This window comes from Pseudophryne corroboree, chromosome 2, assembly GCF_028390025.1.
Source record: "Pseudophryne corroboree isolate aPseCor3 chromosome 2, aPseCor3.hap2, whole genome shotgun sequence".
NCBI classification, from domain to species: Eukaryota; Metazoa; Chordata; class Amphibia; order Anura; family Myobatrachidae; genus Pseudophryne; species Pseudophryne corroboree.
The window spans coordinates 755,359,966-755,385,560 of NC_086445.1; the positions used below are offsets into that span (position 1 = coordinate 755,359,966).

General features: G+C 45.8%; 1 protein-coding gene across 1 annotated transcript in view; it reads left to right on the plus strand.

Moving 5' to 3' along the window:
- Positions 1-25,395, plus strand: part of LOC135051181 (prostatic spermine-binding protein-like) — a 34,131-nt gene extending 8,736 nt beyond the window's left edge. Inside the window, exons 3-4 of the mRNA XM_063957301.1 lie at positions 13,043-13,217; positions 25,219-25,395. Of these exons, the coding sequence (XP_063813371.1) occupies positions 13,043-13,217; positions 25,219-25,227 (184 nt within the window). The 3' untranslated portion in view covers positions 25,228-25,395. The remainder of the gene's footprint in view (positions 1-13,042; positions 13,218-25,218) is intronic.
- The last annotated feature ends 200 nt before the right edge of the window (positions 25,396-25,595 follow it).

Sequence of the window (25,595 nt, forward strand, 5' to 3'; positions counted from 1 at the left end):
GATAGCTTACGACAATTCTCAGGCACAGGACCTGTGCATGGTGTCTCATCACCCTACCTCTAAAACTTTAACCTACCTCCCCTCCTCCCTCATATACCCACTTGGCAGATTCTCACATATGTGACTTTGGTCATATAAAAATTATTATTTTTACCTGATGCAGCCTGTCGAGACTGTAATCCAGAAACATGCATATCTCCTACACACCACTGTACAGACTCCAGTGCTGCTGCAAGATTCCTAGACGGGATGGAGGGGGAGACTAAATGTAAGGAAAAAGGTGATTATTTATCAAAGTTTTGAGAGAGATAGAATGGAGAATCATGGAATAGTGCCCAACAATAACTACCACACTCTGGGCCTGATACAGATTTGGTTGGATGTGCACCTCATGCCGCAAAGTACTGATTACACAGGGCTGCAAAATTGGGGTCATTAAAAATTGTCTGCAATTTGATGATTGATTCTTATGGTTTTTGGCATGCTGATTTCAAATATGACCACAAAAGTTCTTTATCACACTTTTTTTTTTTGCGCAAAGTGAATGCGACAATATGAGGTAATAGCTTAATAATACGTATTTAGCTTTAAACATAGATTTTTTTTAAATATTAAAAATAGTTTTCTGCCCGATTATAAGTCCTTATCACCTTTTCCTTTTCCCCTCAAAGATCCTTTTGGTACCTTTTTTCTTGTAGACAGCTTGTGGCTCTTCTCTGTGCAGCATCCAATCATGTATATGTTGCACTTACCATGGTATCTGTGTTCCATCTCCTTGATATCTTATTGAGATCTTTCCCCTGCTCTTCACTTACAGTACCAAGATTTTCAGGGAAATAGTCTAAATGAGACTTCAGGAAATGCACCTTTAAACTCATTAAGCTACTCAAGTGTCTGTATTTCATCGGGTATGGGTCATTGGGTTGACCTACCTTTGGTCAACAGTCATTAGGTCGACCACTATTTGTCGACAATGACTAGGTCAACACCTGAAATAGGTCAACATAGTCATAAGGACATGGAAAAAGGTCGACAAGAGTTTAACTTGTTTTGGTGTAATTTTCTTCGTAAAGTGACGGGGGAACCCCAATTAGTGCACCGTGTCCCCTCGGATGGCTCGCTTTGCTCGCCATGCTTCGGGAAAGGTGCCTCGCTCCGCTACCGCTGCGATTGGCACAGGTTACTATTCCCAATCATAGTCCACGTGGATCGTAAAGTATGAAAATGTTCAAAAAATGGAAAAAAAAGTGAAAAGTGCATGTCAACATTTTTCATGTTGACCTAGTACATGTCGACCCAGTGACCATGTTGACCTAATGCATGTTGACCAATAGTGGTCGACCTAATTACTGTCGACCTAAGTGTGGTCTACCTAATGACCGTATCCCATTTCATCAGCTTATCTTCCATGATACAATGAAATGCTCTTCTTTAAAACTTCTTCAAATAATAGTATAACATTTTTTTCTTAAACTACTATAATTAGATAAAAGATGTGCGGCGGGCATTTTTCGTGTTTTGTGTTTTGGTTTTGGTTCTGGTTCCATGCTCATATTTTGGATCTGGATTGGTGTTGCCAAAACCATCCTTTCATGTTTGGTTTTGGTTTTGGATCTGGATGATTTAAAAACAAACAAACATAAAAACAGCTAAAATCACGTAATTTGGGGGTAATTTTGATCCTACGGTATTATTAACCTAATAACATTCATTTCCACTCATTTCCAGTCTATTATGAACACCTCACACCTCACAATATTGTTTTTAGGCAAAAAGATTGCACGGAAGTCGCTGGATGACTAAGATAAGGGACACAAGTGTGCGGCACAAACACCTGGCCCATCTAGGAGTGGCACTGCAGTGGCAGATAGGATGGCAGATTTAAAAAATAGGCCCCAAACAGCACATGATGCAAAGAAGAAAAAAAGGTGCAATTAGGTAGCTGGATGGCTAAGCTAAACCCCACACACGATAAAGCCTGTAAAATTAATTTGGATAATATTAACCCTTTTATTTGGAGCTATTATAATAATATTCAGCACAGGCGAGCGTACCCCTACACCACACAGGGCAAACCCTGTAAAAATTATTTGGATAATAATATAAGTAATGTATATAACCTTTTTATTTGGAGTAAATAATATCCAGCACAGAACACCACCACTGGACTGATGCAGCAAAAGACAGCACCACTAAACTGGACTTTTACGGCTGCAACCCTGGACTTATACGGCAGTACACCTAAACTTGTACGGCAGTGTCAGACAGGATGGCACTTTTAAAAAACTGGTCCCCAAACAGAACATGATGCAAAGAAGAAAAAGAGGTGCAAGATGGAAATGTCCTTGGGCTCTCCCACCCTCTCTTATGTTGTACAAACAGGACATGCACACTTTAACAAACCAATAATTTCAGCAACAAGGTCTGCCACATGACTGTGGATGAAATGACTGGTTTGTTTGGGCCCCCACCAAGAAAGATGCAATCAATCTCTCCTTGCATAAACTGGCTCTACAGAGACAAGATGTCGATCTCATCCTCCGATTCCTCAATCCTTTTAGTGTATACATCCTCCTCCTCTTCACAGAGTATTAATTTGTCCCCACTGGAATCCACCATCACAGATCCCTGTGTACAATTTTCTCACCAGCAGGTCTTTGAACCTCTGAAGACTTGTGTCTGCCAGAAACAGAGATACAACATAGGCTTTAAACCTAGGATCGAGCATGGTGGTCAAAATGTAGTGCTCTGATTTCAACAGATTGACCACCCTTGAATCCTGGCAAAGCGAATAAAGAGCTCCATCCACAAGTCCCACATACTTAGCGGAATCGCTCGGTCTTAGCTCCTCCTTCAATTACTCCAGCTGCTTCTGATGAGGGGAATGACCTGACTCAAGCGGGCAGTGTCTGAACTGACTTCATGTATGGCAAGTTCGAAGGGTTGAAGAACCTTGCACAAGACTGAAATAATTTTCCACTGCACTTGAATCAGGTACATTCCCCCTCCTTTGCCTATATTGTAGGTGGATGTATAGGCTTGAATGGACTTTTGCTCCTCCTCCATCCTCTGAAGCATATAGAGTGTAAAATTCCACCTCGCTACCACCTCTTGCTTCAGGTGATGGCAGGGCAGGTTCAGGAGTGTTTACTGGTGCTCCAGTCTTCGGCACGTAGTGGCTGAATGTCGAAAGTGATCCACAATTTGTCGGGCCACTTCCTGCATGCCTCTGTAATTAAAAAAAAAATTCTGCACCACCAAATTAATTGTATGTGCAGAACATGGGACATGCTGGAATTTGCCCAGAGGTAATGCACGCACAATATTGGTGGCATTGTTCAATATCACAAATCCCCAGGAGAGTCTAATTGGGGTAAGCCATTGTGCGATGATGTTCCTCAGTTTCCGTAAGAGGTTGTCAGCGGTGTGCCTCTTACATAAAGCAGTAATACATAGCGTAGGCTGCCTAGGAACAAGTTGGCGTTTGCGAGATGCTGCTACTGGTGCCGCTGCTGTTGTTGCTGCGGGAGGCAATACATCTACCCAGTGGGCTGTCACAGTCATATAGTCCTTAGTCTGCCCTGTTCCACTTCTCCACATGTCCGTGGTTAAGTGGACATTGGGTACAACTGCATTTTTTAGGACACTGAGGATACTTTATTTGACGTCTCTGTACATTCTTGGTATCTCCTGCCTAGTGAAGTGGAATCTAGATGGGATTTGGTACCAGGTACACACTACCTCCATCAATTTTCTAAGTCCCACTGAACTAATGGCGGATACCGGATGCACGTCTAACACCAACATAGCTGTCAAGGCCTCAGTTATCCACTTTGCAACAGGATGACTGCTGTCATAATTAATCTTCCTCACAAAGGACTGTTGGACAGTCAATTGCTTAGTTGAAGTGGTACAAGTGGTCTTCCGACTTCCCCTCTGGGTTGACAATTGACTCCCAGCAGCAACAGCAGCAGCGACAGCAACAATAGCAGCAGGGATACCACTCAAGGATCCTCCGGAGGAATCCCGGTTAGGAGAAGACTCTTCAGTCTTGCCAGTGACATGGCCTGCAGGACTACTGTCGTTCCTGACTGAGGAGAAAGTTGTCGTTGAGGGAGTTGGTGGTGTGGCTTGCAGGAGCTTTGGTACAAGAGGATGAAGGGATTTAGGTGTCAGTAGACTGCTTACACTCTTACCCAAAGTTTCACAACTTGACACTGACTTCTGATGAATGCACTGCAGGTAATGTATAAGGGAGGATGTTCCTAAGTGGTTAACGTCCTCACCCCTACTTATTACAGATTGACAGAGGCAACACGCGGCTTGACACCTGTTGTCCGGATTTGTGGAGAAATAATTCCACACCAAAGAGGTGGCTTTTTTGGTATTTTGCCCAGGCATCATAATGGGCTTATTCATCCCATGGACAAAAGGTGTCTCCCCCGGTGCCCAATTTAAACAAACCACATCACCATCAGAATCCTCATCATCAACTTCCTCCTCTGCACCAGCAACAACCATATCCTCATCCTGGTGTACTTCAACAGTGACATCTTCAATTTGAATATCATAATCTGGACTGTGGGTGCTATTTCCAGCACTTGCAGAGGGTATGCAAATGGTGGAAGGAGCCACCTCTTCCCAGCCAGTGTTGGGAAGGTCAGGCATCACAACCGCCGACACACTTGGACTCTCCTTGGGGTTTTGTGATACCATCTTAGAACGTCCAGATCTTTGCTGTGCTTTTTCCAGCTTAACTCTTATCACTTTTCTAGTAAGAGGATGAGGGCTTCCATCATCATGTGAAGCTGAACCACTAGTCATGAACATAGGCCAGGGCCTTAGCCGTTCCTTGACACTCCGTGTTGTAAATGGCATATTGGCAAGTTTACATTTCTCCTCAGACCATTTAAATTTATTTTTTTGGAGTCTTTTTACTGAACTTTGGCTTCTGGGATTTTACATGCCTTCTACTATCGTATTGGGCATCAGCCTTGGCAGACGACTTTGATGGCATTTCATCATCTATGTCATGCTAGTGGCAACAGTTTCAGCACTAGGAGGATGTGATTCTTGATCTTTCCCTATTTTATCCTCCAAATTTTTGTTCTCAATTATTTTTCTGGAGTTATATAACAATATGCCATATAGGAGAGCATACCTCTAAACCACACATACCTCTAAAACCCTGTGAAAATTATTTGGATTAAATATTAATAACCCCTTTATTTGGAGTAAATAATATACAGCACAGGACAGCACCACTGAACTTATATGGCAGCACCACTGGACTGGACTTATACAGCAGTACCACTGGAGTTATACGGCGGTATCACTGGACTTATACGGCAGTACCACTGGACTGGATTTATTCGGCAGTATCACTGGACTTATACGGCAGTATCACTGGAATTATACGGCAGTACCACTGGAATTATATGGCAGTACCACTGGACTGGATTTATGTGTCAGTATCACTGGACTTATACACCAATACCACTGGAATTATACAGCAATATCACTGGAATTATATGGCAGTATCACTGGAATTATATGGCAGTACTACTGGACTGGATTTATATGTCAGTATAACTGGATTTATACGCCAGTACCATTGGAATTATACGGCAGTATCACTGGAATTATACAGCAGTATCAGTGGAATTATATGACAGTAGCACTGGAATTATATGGCAGTATCACTGGAATTATATGGTAGTATCACTGGATTTATACGCCAGTACCACTGGACATATATGGCAGTATCACTGGAATTATATGGCAGTACCACTGGACATATACGGCAGTATCACTGGATTTATACAGCAGTACCGCTGGACATATACGGCAGTACCACTGGACATATACGGCAGTATCACTGGACATATACGGCAGTACCACAGGACAAATACAGCAGCACAGGGACACCCCCACTGGACTGATGCAGGACAACACAGCACCACTGCAATGGACTGGACTTATACAACAGCAATGGACATATGGCAGCAGAGAACACCACCACTGTGACTGGACTGATGCAGCACAAGACACTACCACTGTACTGATGCAGGACAACACAACACCACTGCAATGGACTGGACTTATACAGCAGCACTGGACATATGGCAGCAGAGGACACCACCACTGCAACTGGACTGATGCAGCACAATACACCACCCCTGAACTGATGCAGGGCACTGAGGATGGAGACACGTCCTCTCACTACACTCTCCAATGCTGGAGTGAAAATGGCGATGACGCGCGGCTCCTTATATGTAATCCAAACCCCATGAGAATCCAACAGCGGGATGATGACATTTTGCCTTGTTCTGGTTTCCGAGTCAGGCAGGAAAACCCGAGCCTGACTCGGATCCGGGCTCGGGTAGTGAAATTCGGGGTGGGGGGTTCGGTTCTCAGGGAACCGAACCCGCTCTTCTCTAAATTACATATTTGTTTTCAAGCTTAACACAGTACTTTTGAAATACTGTACAGATAAAAAAAATGTGAGTCTACAGAAAAATGGTACATGATGGGAATTTTTTAGATATTTTCTGAAAATAGCGCCCACAAAACCATAAAATTAGCAATTTTTTTCAGTCAATTTTTCCATTGCACTCCAGTACTTTATTACGAGCCCAGAATCTATGTTGAAAGATGAAGATTTCCTGGACCTATTGTTCTATCTGCGTTGTTCAGCTTGCACATCCCTATGGATGATGAGGCGAGCCGATGGTGCAGCAGAAGATGCAAACCTGTGTCCTAGGATGCAGACATTTATAATGGTAGATGCTCAATTAGCTTAGTGATATCATTCAGGTGCTCGAAAGGGAGGGGTATTTCTGAGCAAGAAAAAAAAGACATTTGGTTTCCCCCAGCACCCTGAATGATAACAGTAACCAGATATAAATCCCACATAATAATAGAATTCAGAGATCTTCGTTACACATATTTGCGCAAATGTGTGGTTAATCCCCAAAGCCGCATCAAGGCGTCTCTGTATATTTGGGGTCCCTAGCGCTATATCTAGGTGCAGGGTGTGGCACCCCAAAACCCCAGCATAAGCCAGAAATCCCAGCGTAGCATACCAGTGAAAAAACTATAGTGTTAATAAATTAGTATTTAGGAAGCCGAAGCTATACAGACGGTGATACAAACATGATATGTAATTAAAATAGAGAAATAGTGTTAGAAAATTAGTAAGTGACAAGTGTTAATAGAATGTAAAGGTATGCCACACTAAAGCCATCCAGCTCAGCCAGTCCAGAGGCACCACACCTCACACCTAGCCGATCCGAAAAGGGTGTGTGGCCTCGACCGTGATGGGCGTGGCCTCATCCGAGTGGGAGTGGCCTCACCAAACGGGGCATTTTCCTGCCTTTTGGGGGAGTGCCCAGCGCTCCCTGAGCAGCTGGGCAGCCCCCGCTCCCCTCCTAGCACTGAATGCATGCCGTGCTCGTGCGCACAGCATGTTTTCAGTGATCACCGGCTGCTCTGCAGAGCAGAGGGTGATCAAAGGCTCTCCCAACTGCCCCCCCCCCCCCCCCCCCCCCGCCCGCGGGACACTGCTACCTGAGGGTGGGACAGCGGGACAGGGTCCGAATAGCGGGACTGTCCCGCTGAAAGCGGGACAGTTGGGAGGTATGCAACAGATATTAATAAGATTGTAGGATGGCTATAAACACAAAAGCTAGTCCCTTCAGGGACTTACTGTATCTTTGGATCTTTTATGAATAAAGAGTTCAGCAGCTATGTTTCAGGAATACCACGCTCCTTTATCAAGTTATGTCATTCTTTATATTAATATAAAATATCTATTTTTTATATAATTATATCTTCCTACATGTTTTGTGTTTATCTTTGTGGTTACTTGGTGGTGTTACTTGGTGGTGTGCACATGTTGGAGGGTATACTATCAGAGCATAAGTGGGATTTTGCACATTTGTTTTTGATACTCATTAATTTTAGGGGCATGTTTTGGATGTAAAACAAATACTGGCACTTGATGTGCTCTTACTTGACAAACTAGTGGGGTATCTCTGAATATTCAGTACAGTATTCTGAATATATTAATACATCTTCTTTATCAGCTCCCACAAGACACTTAAAACAGTACACCATTCCAAAATTACTTTAATATTCTCCTTTAGAACATTAGTCCAACAATATTTGACCTTTATTTTATTGTATATTTTATTAAGAAGAATTGCTAAACCTCTCTTTTACTACTAAAAATATAATCATTCAATTAAAATGCAATAACAGTAAGGTAATAGAAATGTGTTATGTACTCTAATATCCTGAAAAAATGCAATTGTATTAAAAGAGAAATATCTGATCTCACCAACTCCTATAACAATCTGTAGTGTTCTATGTGGGTCATTCTGACCCGTTCGCACGCAGTGGTTCTTCGCTGCGGTGCGAACGGGTCTGGAATGCGCATGTGCGGCATGTGCATTGTGCACGCACGTCATTGCCCAGCGACAGGGGTCCCCGGGCAACAACGCTGGTTACGAAGAAAGCGGTCGCAGCGGCGACTGCAAGAAGATCGACAGAGGGAAGGCGTTCTGGGGTGTCACCTGTCCGTTGGCGGCCGTTTTCGGGGAGTGGTAAGGAAAACGCAGGCGTGTCCAGACAAATAGAGGGTGGATGTCTGACATCAAAGCCGGGAGGAACATTGCTGGATCCATCGCACAGGGTAAGTAGATCCAGCCTTACTCCTAGGTTGCTGGAAACTTTTTTTTAGCTTAGCAGGGCTGCACAAGCGATCGCAGCCCTGCTAAGCTAAAATACACTCCCCCATAGGCGTGGATTAGTTGATCGCACCAGCAGCAAAAAGTTGCTGGCTGCGATCAACTCGGAATGACCCCCTATACTCCAGCTATCTAGTGTATGAAACTCGATGCAACAAACCTCGAGGTCTATTAATTAGCAAATGACAATTAATGTTTACCAAACATCTGTTTACTTTCATTGAACTTCACCTCCTCTCTTTCATCAAATTAGACTTTATTCAACTGTAATATATTAATTTACTTTTCATTTATTAAATTTAGTTGTATTTCTTTCATCAATTTAAATACAAGTGATGTTTGATATTTTGATTTGCTAATAGTGTATATACAGTGAATAAATATTTTGATTTGCTAATAATATACATGCAGTCTGGGCCGGTGCTAGGGTGTTCGGCGATCCCCTGCAAACTATAAATTTGCGCCCTCCCATATTTTACAAAGGGACAGTGGGGGTAATTCCAAGTTTATCGCAGCAGGAAATTTTTTAGCAGTTGGGCAAAACCATGTGAACTGCAGGGGAGGCAGATATAACATGTGCAGAAAGAGTTAGATTTGGGTGGGCTATTTTATTTCTGTGCAGGGTAAACACTGGCTGCTTTATTTTTACACTGCAAATTAGATTGCAGATTGAACACACCACACCCAAATCTAACTCTCTCTGCACATGTTAAATCTGCCCCTCCTGCAGTACACATGGGCCCTCATTCCGAGTTGATCGGTCGCAAGGCGATTTTAGCAGAGTTGCTCACGCTAAGCCGCCGCCTACTGGGAGTGTATCTTAGCATCTTAAAATTGCGAACGATGTATTCGCAATATTGCGATTACAAACTACTTAGCAGTTTCAGAGTAGCTCCACACTTACTCGGCATCTGCGATCAGTTCAGTGCTTGTCGTTCCTGGTTGACGTCACAAACACACCCAGCGTTCGCCCAGACACTCCTCCGTTTCCCCGGCCACTCCTGCGTTTTTTCCGGAAACGGTAGCGTTTTTTCCCGCACGCCCATAAAACGGCCTGTTTCCGCCCAGTAACACCCATTTCCTGTCAATCACAATACGATCGCCGGAGCGATGAAAAAGCAGTGAGTAAAAATACTATCTCCATTGTAAAATTACTTGGCGCAGTCGCAGTGCGAATATTGCGCATGCGTACTAAGCGGAATTTCACTGCGATGCGATGAAAAATACCGAGCGAACGACTCGGAATGAGGGCCATGGTTTTGCCCAACTGCTAACAAAGTTGCTGCTGCGATCAACTCAGAATTAGGCCCTGTGTGCGGCAAAAAGGGATGTGGTTTCACAAGAAAGGAGCATAGCCACACAATAGTACCCCCATTTCAAATTACACCACATAGAAGCACAATCTTATTCACATTACTCCGGGCATAGTAGTGCTGTTTATACACATAATGGCCCTCATTCCGAGTTGATCGCATGAACCTGCTTTTTGCAGCCCGTACGATCAACTATACTTCGCCTATTGGGGGGGTGGGGTTTCCCATAGCAAGGCTGCGTTCGCTTGTGCGGCCCTGCTATGGGGAATAAATTTGTACAGTTTGTAAGTAAGGCTAGACTTACTTACCAGTTGCGACGTTTTCAGCCTGTTCGGTCCTGGCTCTGACGTCAAACACCCGCCCTGGACACGCCTGCGTTTCTTCAAACAGGCCTGCGATTTTCTTACCACTCCCTGAAAATGGCTTCGGACGCTGTGTTGCCGACCAGGAACGCCCACCGCCAGTCAATCTTCAAGCGATCGCCGCTTCGATCACTTTCTTCTTTCCCTTCGTCGTTACCTGGCGACGGACAACAACGCACGTGCGCATTACGGTTCCCGTGTGTGCGCAGTAGTGACCCGGCCACAGCTGTGCGAATGAAAGCACGCTGCGATCGAGTCAGAATGACCCCCAATGTCCGCAGTAGTGGCGCCGGTTATATACATAATAGCCCCTGTAGTAGCACTGCTTATATTATTATTATTATTACCAATTATTTATACAGCGCACACATATTCCGCTGCGCTTTACAGAGAATATTTGCTCATTCACATCAGTCCCTGCCCCAGTGGAGCTTACAATCTATATTCCCTACCACATGTACACACACATTCACGCTAGGGCTAATTTGAAGGAAGCCAATTAACCTACCAGTATATTTTTGGATTGTGGGAGGAAACCGGAGCACCCGGAGGAAACACACGCAAGTACGGGGAGAATATACAAACTCCACACAGTTAGGGCCATGGTGGGAATCGAACCCATGGCCTCAGTGCTGTGAGACAGTAATGCTAATCATTATACCATCCGTACTGTATACACATAATAGCCCCTGTAGCTGTACTGCTTAGACACATAATAGCCCCTGTAGTAGCGCTGGTTATATACATAATAGCCCCTGTAGTAGCACCGGTTACATATAATGCCCCAGTGGTCGAAGTGGAAATTTTTAAGTGGGAGTATGAAAAAATGAAGGTTGCAATTCTGCGCGCTCCGGAAAAGGGGGCATCGTCACTCAAAAGGGGTTGTGTCCATAAGTGTAATGTACCACTCCATATACCCCTTATACACATTATGTACCACAATAGTTGGACCCCTTATACTATCTAGTACTCGTGCCCCTTTCACATTATAGCACACAGAATGAGCCGAAAATCACATTATAGCACACAGAATGAGCCAAAATTCACATTACAGCACACTGAATGAGCCGAAGCTCACATTATACCACACTGTATGAGTCGAAATTCACATTATAGCACCCAGAATGAGCCAAAATTCACATTATAGAACACATTATAGCACACAGAATGAGCTGAAATTCACATTATAGCACACAGAATGAGCCGAAATTCACATTATAGCACATGGTATGAGCCGAAATTCACATTATAGCACACGGTATAGGTATAGCATTATAGCACAGGATGGGAGCAGTAGTTCGGGGCAGTATGGGAGCAGTGGTGCAGAGCAGGGGGGGCAGTATGGGAGCAGTGGTGCGGAACAGGGGGGGCAGTATGGGAACAGTGGTGCGGAGTAGGGGGGCAGCATGGGAGCAGTGCTGCAGAGCAAGGGGGGCAGTATGGGAGCAGTGGTGCGGAGCAGGGGGGCAGTATGGGAGCAGTGGTGCGGAGCAGGGGAGGCCGTATGGGAGCAGTGGTGCAGAGCAAGAGGGCAGTATGGGAGCAGTGGTGCGGAGCAGGCCGGGGGCAGTATGGCAGCAGTGGTGCGGAGCAGGGGGGGGCAGTATGGGAGCAGTGGTGCGGAGCAGGGGGGGCAGTATGGTAGCAGTGGTGCGGAGCAGGGGGGGAACAGTATGGCAGCAGTGGTGCTGAGCAGGGGGGGCAGTATGGTAGTGAAAGGTGCTCGCTAAGTTAAACAAGAATGTCACCTGCTCCCCGTAGATCCTGGGTCCCGGCAGCCATCATTCCCTCCGTGGTCACTGCTCTCCATAGTTCCCATCCGCCGTCGCTCCCTCCGTGGATGGTGGCAGCAGCCTCACACAGGAGCCGCGGCACCGTGTCCCGCTCCTCCATCTCCACACTGCACGGCACACGAACGAGACCTGACCTGGCGCCTCAGGGGGGGGGGGGGGGGCACATTAATCGGCAGCAGGGGGGGGACATTAATCGGTGGCAAGCGTGTGAGTGAGGGGTGCACACACCTATGGTCTGCACTGCATACTGCTATTAGTAATAAAAAAAAAAACCTTCCGGGTCAGTGGCGAAGTGCCGGTATGCCATACCGTTGCATACTGGCGCAGGCCCACTTCAACCACTGTAATGCCCTCAGAAGTGCCATTTATATAAATTATGCCCCCCACCCACACACACATAGACAGATACACACACATACATACATACATACATACATACATACAGACACACACACACAAACACTTTCCCTCCACCACATACCATCTGGCTGGCCACAGTTTCTGTCCTCCTCAGGCTCTGCAGCCTGGTCCCATGTAGCTCCGCCCCTCAGCGCCATGTAGCCCCACCCCCTTTTCGGCCAGGATATGGAGGACAGTGGACACTGCAGGAAGGTAAGGGGAGGCTTCAAGCTGCCGGCGCCGCTGCCTGTCAAATGGTGTGACAGGCACAGCAGCCAGCAGTAGCAGCAGGGGGCCCAGGCGCTGCACAGGGATGCAGTGCAGGGACAGCGCCTCTCCCAGCCTGGTGCCTACCTGCACTGCATCCCTTTGCTGAGCGGGTAGCGCCGGCCCTGCATGCAGTGAATAAATTATGTTTCTTGCAGGGATAAAGATGATAAAAAATCTGATAAAGAGAAAGAGGAAAAGGATTCAGAGGAAGGTTCAGAGGAAGGTTCAGATGAAGATTCAGATGAAAATTCAGATGAAGATTCAGATGAAGATTCAGATAAAGATGCTGGTGATAAGAAGGAGGGCAATGACAGAGCTGATGAAAACGAGGTGGCTCCTTTTAAATATATTAGTTTATTAAAATTAAAAAAAAAATTCTGAAAGCTGATGATGACATATTGGCCCTCATTCCGAGTTGTTCGCTCGCAAGCTGCTTTTAGCAGCTTTGCACACGCTAAGCCACCGCCTACTGGGAGTGAATCTTAGCTTATCAAAATTGCGAACGAAAGATTTGCAATATTGCGAAAAGACTTCTCTGTGCAGTTTCTGAGTAGCTCGAGACTTACTCTTCCAGTGCGATCAGTTCGGTGCTTGTCGTTCCTGGTTTGACATCACAAACACACCCAGCGTTCGCCCAGACACTCCTCCATTTCTCCAGCCACTCCTGCGTTTTTCCCAGAAACGGTAGCGTTTTTTCACACACTCCCATAAAACGGCCTGTTTCCGCCCAGAAACACCCACTTCCTGTCAATCACATTACGATCACCAGAACGAAGAAAAAACCTTGTAATGCCGTGAGTAAAATTCCTAACTGCAATGCAAATTTACTTGGTGCAGTCGCAGTGCGAACATTGCGCATGCGCAATTAGCGGAAAATCGCTACGATGCGAAGAAAATTACAGAGCGAACAACTCGGAATGATCACCATTGTACATGTATACAGTATACACATGTTTTTATTTAATGGTAAATGTATCCAGAAAGAAAGGTGATCATTACTAAAATGCTGTAACGTGTTATATAGTTATATGATTATAATTAACCACGTATGCAGTTCTTCAATTTGTCAGTTACCTCTATTACTAAAATATACTTTATTAACTGGTAATGGAGAGGGTGGGAATTTTATTTAGTATGGATGTATTCTTTATTTGTATACAAAACATGCACAGATTGTAGTCAGCTTCAGTGAGGCCAGGCCGCAGGAAGATTCTGTTCCTGCAGCATGGATGAGCAATCCTGTCAGGATTTGGTCATGATCGCTGAACACTGTGGCCAGAGGAGAGTGTGATGCCCTGAGCTCTGTGTCCTCAGACTGCCAAAGATGATGACCACTGTGTTGTTTGAGAGGAGAAGACTGGAGGATTTCCAGAGCAGCAAGGGGTTTCTGAAGGCATGTGAGCCTGGCAGCTGCTGGACAATTTACTTTCATCAGATGCCAATGGGAATTTTTGGGAAAAACTAGACTTATTATTATTTATTTATCAGCAGTTTCTTGTATAACGCAGCATATTCCTTTGCGCTTTACAATTAGAACAACAGTTATAGAACAAAACCGGGCAAAGACAGACAGACATAGAGGTGGGAAGGCCCTATTCACAAGCTTACAATCTATAGGGAAATAGGCATTGATACACAAGGATAGATGCTACCTATTGCATAATGGTCCACCAGATTGCTAGGTTCTTAATGGTTTGTATGATATGATCACCCAGCAATGTTGGAAGACAAAATATGTGAGGTTATGTGAACTGTACAGAGAGGATGTCATTGGATAGGGAAGCATTGAAGGTTATGTGGATGGGTCTGGAATTTGGTAGGCTTTTCTGAAGAGATGAGTTTTCAGGGAACGTTTGAAGATTTGGAGACTAGAGGATGGGAAGGCATTACACAAAGTGGGTGAAGCCCGGATAAAGTCCTGTAATTTTGAGTGGGAACAAGTAATACATGTGGTTGAGAGACACAGCTCTTGTGCAGAGCGGAGAGGTCTGGTAGGGAGATATTTTGAAATTAGTGAGGAGGTGTATGATGGTGCAGTTAATAGCCTTGTATGTAAGTAAAAGTATTTTATATTGAACATGGTAGAATACTGGTAACCAATGGAGGGACTGACAGAGTGGATCAGTAGATGAAGAACATCTAGCGAGGAAGATTAGCCTTGCAGCTGCATTTAAAATGGATTGAAGTGGTGAGATCCTATGTTTGGGAAGACCAGTAAGTAGACTATTAAAATAATCAATGCAGGAGATGATGAGTGCATAGAGTTTTTGGAGTGTTTTGTGTAAGATAAGGGCATATTTTGGATATGTTTTTTTAGGTGCATGTAACATGATTTAGAGACAGATGGAATGTGTGGAACAAAGGACAGTTCAAAGTCAAGGGTGACACCTAGGCAGCGAGCTTGTGGGGTAGGGTGGATAGTCGCATTGTCAACAGTTATGGAGATATCAGGTTGGTAACTACTCTTGGCTGGTGGGAAAATAATTCTGTTTTGGAAATGTTGAGTTTGAGGTGGCGAGATGACATCCAAGATGAAATGGCAGACAGGCATTCAGTGACCCGAGCCAATACAGATGGTGATAAATCTGAGGAGGATAGGGAGATTTGAGTATCATCAGCGTACAAATGATACTGAAATCTGAAGGAGCTGATTAGTTTACCAAAAGATGACGTATAGACTGAGAACAGCAGAGTACCCAAGACTAAGCCTTGCGGTACTCCAACTCATAAAGGTAGAGAGGAAGAGGTAGAATCGGAGAAGTGAACACTGAAAGAGCGATTAGATAGGTAGGATGAGAACCAAGTAAGGGCTATGTCCTGAAGACCTAGGGATTGTAGTGTTTGTATGAGAAGAGAGTGGTTGACAGTGTCAAAAGCACCAGAGAGATCAAGAATAATAAGAAGTGTGTAATGCCTTTTGATCTAGCAGTGACTAGATCATTCAATACTTTGGTCAGTGCCGTCTATGTGGAGTGTTGGGCACAAAAGCCTGACTGAAGTGGGTCCAATAAGTTGTGGGAATTGAGAGAGTGTGTAAGGCGAGTGTAGGCAAGTCTCTCAAATAACTTGGAGGGACATGGTAGCTGAGAAATGGGACGGTAGTTAGAGAGTGTGTTTGGGTCAGAGTTGTGGTTTTTTTTGAATGGGAGTAATCACTGCATGTATAAGCAGAGAAGGAAAGATACCAGTAGAGAGAGAGAGAGAGAAATTACAGATTATAGTTAAGGTTGGGATAAGCACAGGAGACAAAGTTTTATTGATTTGTGAGGGTATAGGATCAAGAGGAGAGGTAGTGGAGTAGGAGGATGAAAAGAGTGTTGATACTTCATCTTCACTTGTGGGGTCAAATGAAGAGAAAGTGCCAGAGTGCCAAAGTGTCATACGTTCCTAATATGTTATCAATGATCAGTAATGGTGGTGCAGTGTTTAATATAACACTATCAAGAAGAAACTAAACATAAATCTGTAACAAAATTCAATAGACCTAGGGTGAGATGCAGCAAGTAGAAAAAATTGTCTAAGCCTCCGAAAATGCCATCTCTAGAGCATGGCCAGTTCTTGGCCTTGTGGCGTCCCGGGCAAAGTATAGGGGCGTGGCTTCAAATGGGGGCATGGCCAGTTACGCCCCCATTTATGCCCCCTGTAGCGACGCTGAAAGAAAAAAGAAAATAAAAAAAAGTATACTTACCATCCCCGTTCCTGATCCAGACCGCTGCAGACCTCCTCCGCCGGCGGCGCCGCTCTTCTCCTCTCCTCTCCTCGATCTATGGGAGAGACGTTATTACGTCTCTCCCATAGAACAGCATAGACACTAGAGATCAATTATGACTAGAGGTCAATTATGACATCATCGCGCACCGCACAGCAAAGGTCCTCTACATGAAGGGAAACTAGACCGTAGCGTCTAGTTTCCCTTCATGGAGAGGACCTTTGCTGTGCGGTGCGCGATGACGTCATCGCGCACCGCACAACTAAGGTCCTCTCAATGAAGGGAAACTAGACGCTATGCGTCTGGTTCCCTTCAAAGCGGGGGGGCACTGCGGGGGGCACAGTGGCGGATCTTGCCCTGGTGCGGCGCCCTCCGGAAGGCGGCGCCCTGGGCAAAAGTACCGCTTGCCCGTGGCAAGATCCGCCACTGCTCTAGAGGTTTGGCTGCTTGTCGTATACACACGAAGCTCCGGAATGTGATAGAATCCAGTGCTTGGATGCGGTGGGCAATGCCATTTTTAGATTGTGTTTTTTAGAGAAGCCTATGGTCTTCTTTCACATTTCCTTGCTGATAGGAATCTAAACGAATCTCTCCGAGCACCCTCCGTGGTGCATACGTCACTAGACGCATACACAGATGGACTCCCAGGTCATAAACCGGGAAGACCACACATCGCAAAGGACAACTCTTACAGCAAGAACTGTACTTTCTTTTCTCTTACGTACTAGAGGATGCTGGGGACTCCGTTAGGACCATGGGGAATAGACGGGCTCCGCAGGAGACATGGGCACTAAAAAGAACTTTAGATGTGAGTGTGCACTGGCTCCTCCCTCTATGCCCCTCCTCCAGACCTCAGTTTGATACTATGCCCAGAGGAGACTGGGTGCACTACATGGAGCTCTCCTGAGTTTCTCTGAAAGAAAGAATTTTGTTAGGTTTTTTATTTTCAGGGAGCCCTGCTGGCAACAGGCTCCCTGCATCGTGGGACTGAGGAGAGAGAAGCAGACCTACTTAAATGCTAGGCTCTGCTTCTTAGGCTACTGGACACCATTAGCTCCAGAGGGAGTCGGAACGCAGGTATCCCCTCGCTGTTCGTCCCTGAGCCGCGCCGTTGTCCTCCTCACAGAGCAGGAAGATAGAAGCCGGGTGAGTATAAGAAGATAGAAGACTTCAGAGGCGGCAGAAGATTGCTCCCACACACAACACATAGTGGCAGGCACTGATGGGTGCAGGGCGCAGGGGGGGGCGCCCTGGGCAGCAATAATAAACCTCTAGGACTGGCCAGTATAGATATATAGGCTCTGTGGACTGTATATTTAAACCCCCACCAGTTTTGAAGAAATCGAGCGGGACCGAAGCCCGCCGCTGAGGGGGCGGAGCTTGATTCCTCAGCACTAACCAGCGCCATTTTCTCCACAGCACACCGCTGGGAAGCTGGCTCCCCGGACTCTCCCCTGCTGAGCACGGTGACAGAGGGTTTTAAAGAAGGGGGGGGCACATAATTTGGTGCAGTGATTATATAAAGAAAAGCACTATATATATCTGGGATTTTTCCAGGGTCATTGGCGCCGGGTGTGTGCTGGCATACTCTCTCTCTGTCTTTCCAAAGGGCCTTGGTTGGGGAACTCTCTCCAGATTACAGATTTCCCTGAGTGTGTGGGGTGTCGGTATGCGTGTGTCAGCATGTCTGAAGCGGAAGGCTCTTCTAAAGAGGAGATGGAGCAAATAAGTGTAGTGTCTCCGTCGGCAACGCCGACACCTGACTGGTTGGATATGTGGAATGTTTTAAATGCAAATGTGAATTTATTACACAAGAGGTTGGACAAAGGCCCTCATTCCGAGTTGTTCGCTCGCAAGCTGCTTTTAGCAGCTTTGCACACGCTAAGCCACCGCCTACTGGGAGTGAATCTTAGCATAGTAAAATTGCGAACGAAAGATTAGCAGAATTGCGAATAGACACTTCTTAGCAGTTTCTGAGTAGCTCCACACTTGCTCGGCAACTGCGATCAGTTCAGTCAGTTTCGTTCCTGGTTTGACGTCACAAACACTCCCAGCGTTCGCCCAGACACTCCCCCGTTTCTTCAGACACTCCCGCGTTTTTCCCAGAAACGGCAGCGTTTTTTCACACACACCCATAAAACGGCCAGTTTCCGCCCAGAAACACCCACTTCCTGTCAATCACATTACGATCACCAGAACGAAGAAAAAACCTCGTAATGCCGTGAGTAAAATTCCTAACTGCATAGCAAATTTACTTGGCGCAGTCGCAGTGCGAACATTGCGCATGGGCAATTAGCGGAAAATCGCTGCGATGCGAAGAAAATTACCGAGCGAACAACTCGGAATGACCACCAAAGTGGAGTCCAGGGAATGTACAGGCAGTCAAGCCCTACCTTTCACTATGACGCAGGGACTTTCTGGGTCTCAGAAGCGCCCACTATCCCAAGTAGTTGACACTGATACCGACACGGATTCTGACTCTAGTGTCGACTATGATGATGCGAAGTTGCAGCCTAGATTGGCTAAAAGTATTCATTATATGATTATTGCAATAAAGGATGTGTTGCATATAACAGATGACCCCTCGGTACCTGACACGTGGGTACACATGTTTAAAGAAAAGAAGCCTGAGGTTCCTTTTCCCCCTTCTCATGAGCTAAATGAGTTGTTTAAAAGGGCTTGGCTAACTCCAGACAAGAAACTGCAGATTCCCAAGAGGATTCTTATGGCGTATCCTTTCCCGACTAAGGACAGGATATGGTGGGAATCCTCCCCAAGGGTGGACAAAGCGTTGACAAGCTTATCCAAAAAGGTAGCGCTGCCATCTCAAGATACCGCAGCCCTCAAAGATCGCAGACAGGAGACTACCTTGAAGTCTATTTACACACATACTGGTACATTACTCAGACCGGCGATAGCGTCGGCTTGGGTTTGTAGCGCGGTAGCAGCGTGGACAGATACCTTATCTGCTGATATTGATACGCTGGATAAGGAAACCATTTTATTGACCTTCGGTCATATTAAGGATGCTGTCCTATATATGAGAGATGCTCAGAGAGATGTTGGCCTACTGGGTTCCAGAGCCAATGCGATGGCGATTTCTGCTAGGCGAGCCCTATGGACCCGACAATCTAGGAGCAGAAGTCCTCCCCGGCTTCTACAAAATCCACCGCATGACGCTGGGGCTCCGCTGAGGGAGTCCGCTCCAGTGGGGGCACGTCTTCGACTTTTCAGCCACGTCTGGGTTCAATCACAGGTGGATCCCTGGGCAATAGACATTGTTTCCCAGGGTTACAAGCTGGAATTCGAAGAGGTGCCTCCTCGCCTGTTTTTCAAATCGGCCCTTCCAGCTTCTTCCCCAGAGAGGGAGGTAGTTTTAGCAGCAATTAAAAAATTGTGCCTTCAACAAGTGGTGCTCAAGGTTCCCCTGCTTCAGCAGTGGATGGGGTATTACTCAACCCTGTTTGTGGTTCCGAAACCGGACAGTTCGGTCAGACCCATTCTGAATTTAAAATCCTTAAACCTTTCCTTAAAAAGGTTCAAGTTCAAGATGGAATCACTCAGAGCGGTCATCGTCAGCCTGGAAGGGGGTATTATATGGTGTCCCTGGACATAAAGGATGCATACCTTCATGTCCCTATATATCCGCCTCATCAGGCGTTCCTGAGATTTGCTGTACAGGATTGTCATTACCAATTTCAGACGTTGCCGTTTTGAAATTCCACGGCCCCGAGGATTTTCACCAAGCTAATGGCGGAAATGATGGTGCTCCTGCGCAAGCAGGGAGTCACTATTATCCCGTACTTGGACGATCTCCTAATAAAAGCGAGATCAAGAGAGCAGCTGCTGAACAGCGTAGCACTCTCCCTGAGGGTGTTGCACCAGCATGGCTGGATTCTCAATCTCCCGAAGTCAAAGTTGGTTCCAACGACCCGTTTGCCTTTCTTAGGCATGATCCTGGATACAGACCAGAAGGAAAAGTCCCAAGAACTCATGAACATGGTCAGGGACCTCTGGAAGCCAAAAAGGGTGTCGGTGCATCACTGCACTTGAGTTCTGGGAAAGATGGTGGCGTCTTACGAGGCCATTCCATTCGTCAGGTTCCATGCAAGGACTTTTCAGTGGGACCTTCTGGACAAGTGGTCCGGGTCGCATCTACAGATTCATCAGATGATCAGCCTGTCCCCCAGGGCCAGGGTATCTCTCCTGTGGTGGCTGCAGAGTGCTCACCTTTTAGAGGGTCGCAGGTTCGGCATTCAGGACTGGGTTCTGGTAACCACAGACGTGAGCCTCCGAGGATGGGGAGCAGTCACACAGGGAAGAAACTTCCAAGGTCTATGGTCAAGCCAGGAGGCTTGTCTACACATCAACGTACTGGAATTAAGGGCCATATACAACGGCCTTCGTCAAGCGGAGAATTTGCTTCGTGACCTACCAGTTCTGATTCAGTCAGACAACATCACAGCAGTGGTTCATGTAAACCGTCAAGGCGGAACAAAGAGCAGAGTGGCAATGACAGAAGCCAGAGGATTCTTTGCTGGGTGGAAAATCATGTAAGCGCTCTGACGGCAGTATTCATTCCGGGAGTAGACAACTGGGAAGACACGATCTACATCCAGGAGAGTGGGGACTCCATCAGGAAGTCTTTGCAGAGATTGCAAGTCAGTGGGGACTGCCTTGAATAGACATGATGGCGTCACACCTCAACAAGAAACTTCCGAGATATTGCACCAGGTCAAGGGACCCTCAGGCGGTAGCAATGGACGCCCTGGTGACACCGTGGGTGTTCCAGTCGGTCTATGTGTTCCCTCCTCTTCCTCTCATCTCCAAGATATTGAGAATCATAAGACGAAGAGGAGTACAGACAATTCTCATTGTTCCAGATTGGCCTCGAAGGGCCTGGTATCCGGATCTGCAGGAAATGCTCACGAAAGATCCGTGGCCTCTTCCTCTCAGAGAGGACCTGTTTCAACAGGGGCCCTGTCTGTTCCAGGACTTACCGTGGCTGCGTTTGATGGCATGGCAGTTGAACGCCGGATCCTAGCGAAAAAGGGCATTCCGGATGAGGTCATTCCTACTCTGATAAAGGCTAGGAAGGACGTGACTGCAAAGCATTATCACCGTATATGGAGGAGGTTTGTGTCTTGGTGTGAGTCCAGGAATGCTCCTCCGGAAGAATTCAATCTGGGCCGTTTCCTTCACTTCCTACAGACTGGAGGGAATTTGGGCCTAAAATTAGACTCCATTAAGGTTCAGATTTCGGCCCTATCCATTTTCTTTCAGAAGGAATTGGCTTCTCTCCCAGAAATCCAGACTTCTGTGAAGGGAGTGCTGCATATCCAGCCTCTTTTTGTGCCTCCTGTGGCACCATGGGACCTTAATGTGGTGTTACGGTTCCTTAAGTCTCACTGGTTTGAACCTCTTCAAACGGTGGAATTAAAGTATCTCACTTGGGAAGTGGTCATGTTGTTGGCCTTGGAATCGGCAAGGCGAGTGTCTGAGTTGGCGGCTTTATCTTATAAAAGCCCCTATCTGATTTTCAATGTGGATAGAGCGGAGTTGCGGACTCGTCCTCAATTTTTGCCTAAGGTGGTTTCCTCTTTTCATATGAACCAACCTATTGTGGTGCCTGTGGCTACGCGGGACTTGGAGGATTCCGAGTCCCTTGATGTGGTCAGGGCATTGAAAATTTATGTAGCCAGAACGGCTCAGGTTAGGAAAACAGAGGCACTGTTTGTCCTGTATGCAGCCAACAAGGTTGGCGCTCCTGCTTCTAAGCAGACTATTGCTCGCTGGATCTGTAACACGATTCAGCAGGCTCATTCTACGGCTGGATTGCCGTTACCAAATTCAGTAAAGGCCCATTCCACTAGGAAGGTGGGTTCTTCTTGGGCGGCTACCCGAGGTGTCTCGGCATTACAGCTTTGCCGAGCGGCGACTTGGTCGGGTTCAAACACCTTTGCAAAGTTCTACAAGTTTGATACCCTGGCTGAGGAGGACCTCATGTTTGCTCAATCGGTGCTGCAGAGTCATCCGCACTCTCCCGCCCGTTTTGGAGCTTTGGTATAATCCCCATGGTCCTTACGGAGTCCCCAGCATCCTCTAGGACGTAAGAGAAAATAAGATTTTAAACCTACCGGTAAATCTTTTTCTCCTAGTCCGTAGAGGATGCTGGGCGCCCGTCCCAGTGCGGACTAAATTCTGCAAGACTTGTATATAGTTTTGGCTTACATAAGGGTTATGTTACAGTTTTGATCAGTCTTGGGCTGATGCTGTTTTGTTTCATACTGTTAACTGGTTCGTATATTCCATGTTATACGGTGTGGATGGTGTGGGCTGGTATGAATCTTGCCCTTAGATTAACAAAAATCCTTTCCTCGTACTGTCCGTCTCCTCTGGGCACAGTTTTCTAACTGAGGTTTGGAGGAGGGGCATAGAGGGAGGAGCCAGTGCACACCCATATCTAAAGTTCTTTTTAGTGCCCATGTCTCCTGCGGAGCCCGTCTATTCCCCATGGTCCTTACGGAGTCCCCAGCATCCTCTACGGACTAGGAGAAAAAGATTTACCGGTAGGTTTAAAATCTTATTATTTTCTTCATGCATATGGAATAAGTTAATGCCGCTATACATGCGGAGAGTGGAGTGATGCATCACATATTGATACATCCCACACCTGGTATGAAAAACATGTTCATGCATAACTTCCATGCTACAATTTAATACACTGGGCTAGATTTATCAAAACTTGGAGAGAGATAAAGTGGAGACAGATAAAATACCAGCCAATCAGCTACTATAATTTTTTCAATTCATCAGGGAAAATAAAAGCTGATTGGTTTGTGCAGTACAATATCTTTCTCCACTTTATCTCTCTCCAAGCTTTAAAAAAAAATTAACCTACTCTATAGTTAAGGTTATTTGAATGAACATTGGTTTTCTTCTTGTATACTTACTACAGAATGCACACCATAGGCGGGATGTTATGCTGCCCGAGTCCGGCGGCCGTGCAGGATGCTGGCCGAACTTGGACATTGTTTGAAAGGGACAATCACATACAAGGCATGGTTTTGCCTTGTAAGTGATTGTCCCTTTAAAAAAAGTCCAAGTTTTGCCGCCATCCGCATAGCCACCAGACTTGGGCATCATTACATCCTGCCGTATATTTACTACTGTTTATCATTGGTACACATACAGTACATATACAGGCTGAGCACTTACAAACCGTATTTATATATAGCAAATCATAAAGAAAACAGCGGGCCTTGGAGCTTAGTCATGTTTTCTACAAATACCATAAAAAAATTAATTCCATCAATAATATTCAGTCCATACATCAAATGGGGTTCACTACGGCTGGCCGGCGGTCGGGCTCCCGGCGACCAGCATACCGGCGCCGGGAGCCTGACCGCCGGCTTACCGACAGCGTGGCGAGCGCAAATGAGCCCCTTGCGGGCTCGCTGCGCTCGCCACGCTACGGGCACGGTGGCGCGCTACACGCGCCACACTATTTTATTCTCCCTCTATGGGGGTCGTGGACCCCCACGAGGGAAAATAAGTGTCGGTATGCCGGCTGTCGGGCTCCCGGCGCCGGTATACTGAGCGCCGGGAGCCCGACCGCCGGCATACAGAAGACCACCCCATCAAATGATACAGTAGTTTCCACGGTGTGTTATAGTTCTTCCATTCATCTTCTTCTTTATATCATTTTGTCATGAATGAAGAAAGAAAAATCAATACAAAACGTCGTACGTTCTAATTTTGTAGGTGCATCCTTAGGAGTGTATCCAATTACAGGTGAAACAACATCGGGGTGCAAAAAACTGCAATTTTTCACACTTTTTTCCAATGTTTCACCAATATTTTTTTATAGGCTATCCAATTTGTTCACCTTTAAATAAAATACATAATCTCCTGAAAACACACAGCTGTGTGTTTTCGGTAGATACAGCCCTGTTTTCACATGAAAACGGGGCTGTTCCCAGGGATTTAGTTTCACCTGCCAGAGGTTACCTGCAGTGTCCTATGACACCGCAGCAGGCTGGGCCTGCAGGGAGTAGCTGTGGCCGAGGCAGTGGTGTCGAGAGAGGGGGGGAGAGGGTACAAATTACCCGGGCCCAGTCTGATGGAGAGGCCCAGTGAGGGTCCAGTAGGGGCCCGGGCCCCCAGCAGCAGCTGCAGCTCTTCTCCTCAGGCCAGAACACTCTGCTGTGTACTGGACTACAGTGTGGCCTCAGAGGTGCTTAAAATACAATTGTTTTCAGTATTTTTTCTAAGGGTACATGACCACAACTCCTGTGATTAGGCCACTCCCCTTGAAAAGTACCTGGGCCCAGCCCGGCTCTCGACTGCCCTGGGCCCAGGAGCCGGCAATGCAGAATACAGGACAAAGGCTACAATGAATAATGCCACCTGATTATGGCATAACTAGTTTGGTAAATTCTAAATTTTCTTCTCTCATTAACCAGTTGTTAGTTCATTTTCATAGTCTGTTCTCTTCACTGATCAAATGTCACTTAAAATACAAGTAACATTTCACTGAAAGTCATTCTCTTTCTGAATGTTTGCATTTTGATTGGCTGATATTGTATTTGCTGACAATAACTTTTTTTCTCATTGGTGTAGGGGAAATGAAATCTAGAGTGAGAAAGAGGAAAAGGAGGCACAAGATAATGATGATGACCTCACTGACGATGCTGTTATAAGATATGACATTCCACATATTAAGCAAGAAATACATTTATGTCTTGAGAATTAATGTGTAATGTTATATTTTACTTTCATGACAAATTAATCAATTAAAACCTTCATAAATATTACAATAACTAAATTGGTATAATGTTTTCTATATTTATTATAAGATTGTAATTTATGAGTGAATTTAACATTTATGTGTAGATCTTTGTATGCAGTTTCTTATTACTGTATATCAATTCCTCACGAACAGCTAATTAATTTATTGGCTTTATGAGACTGCATTTTTTAATTAGATTTGAGGTATA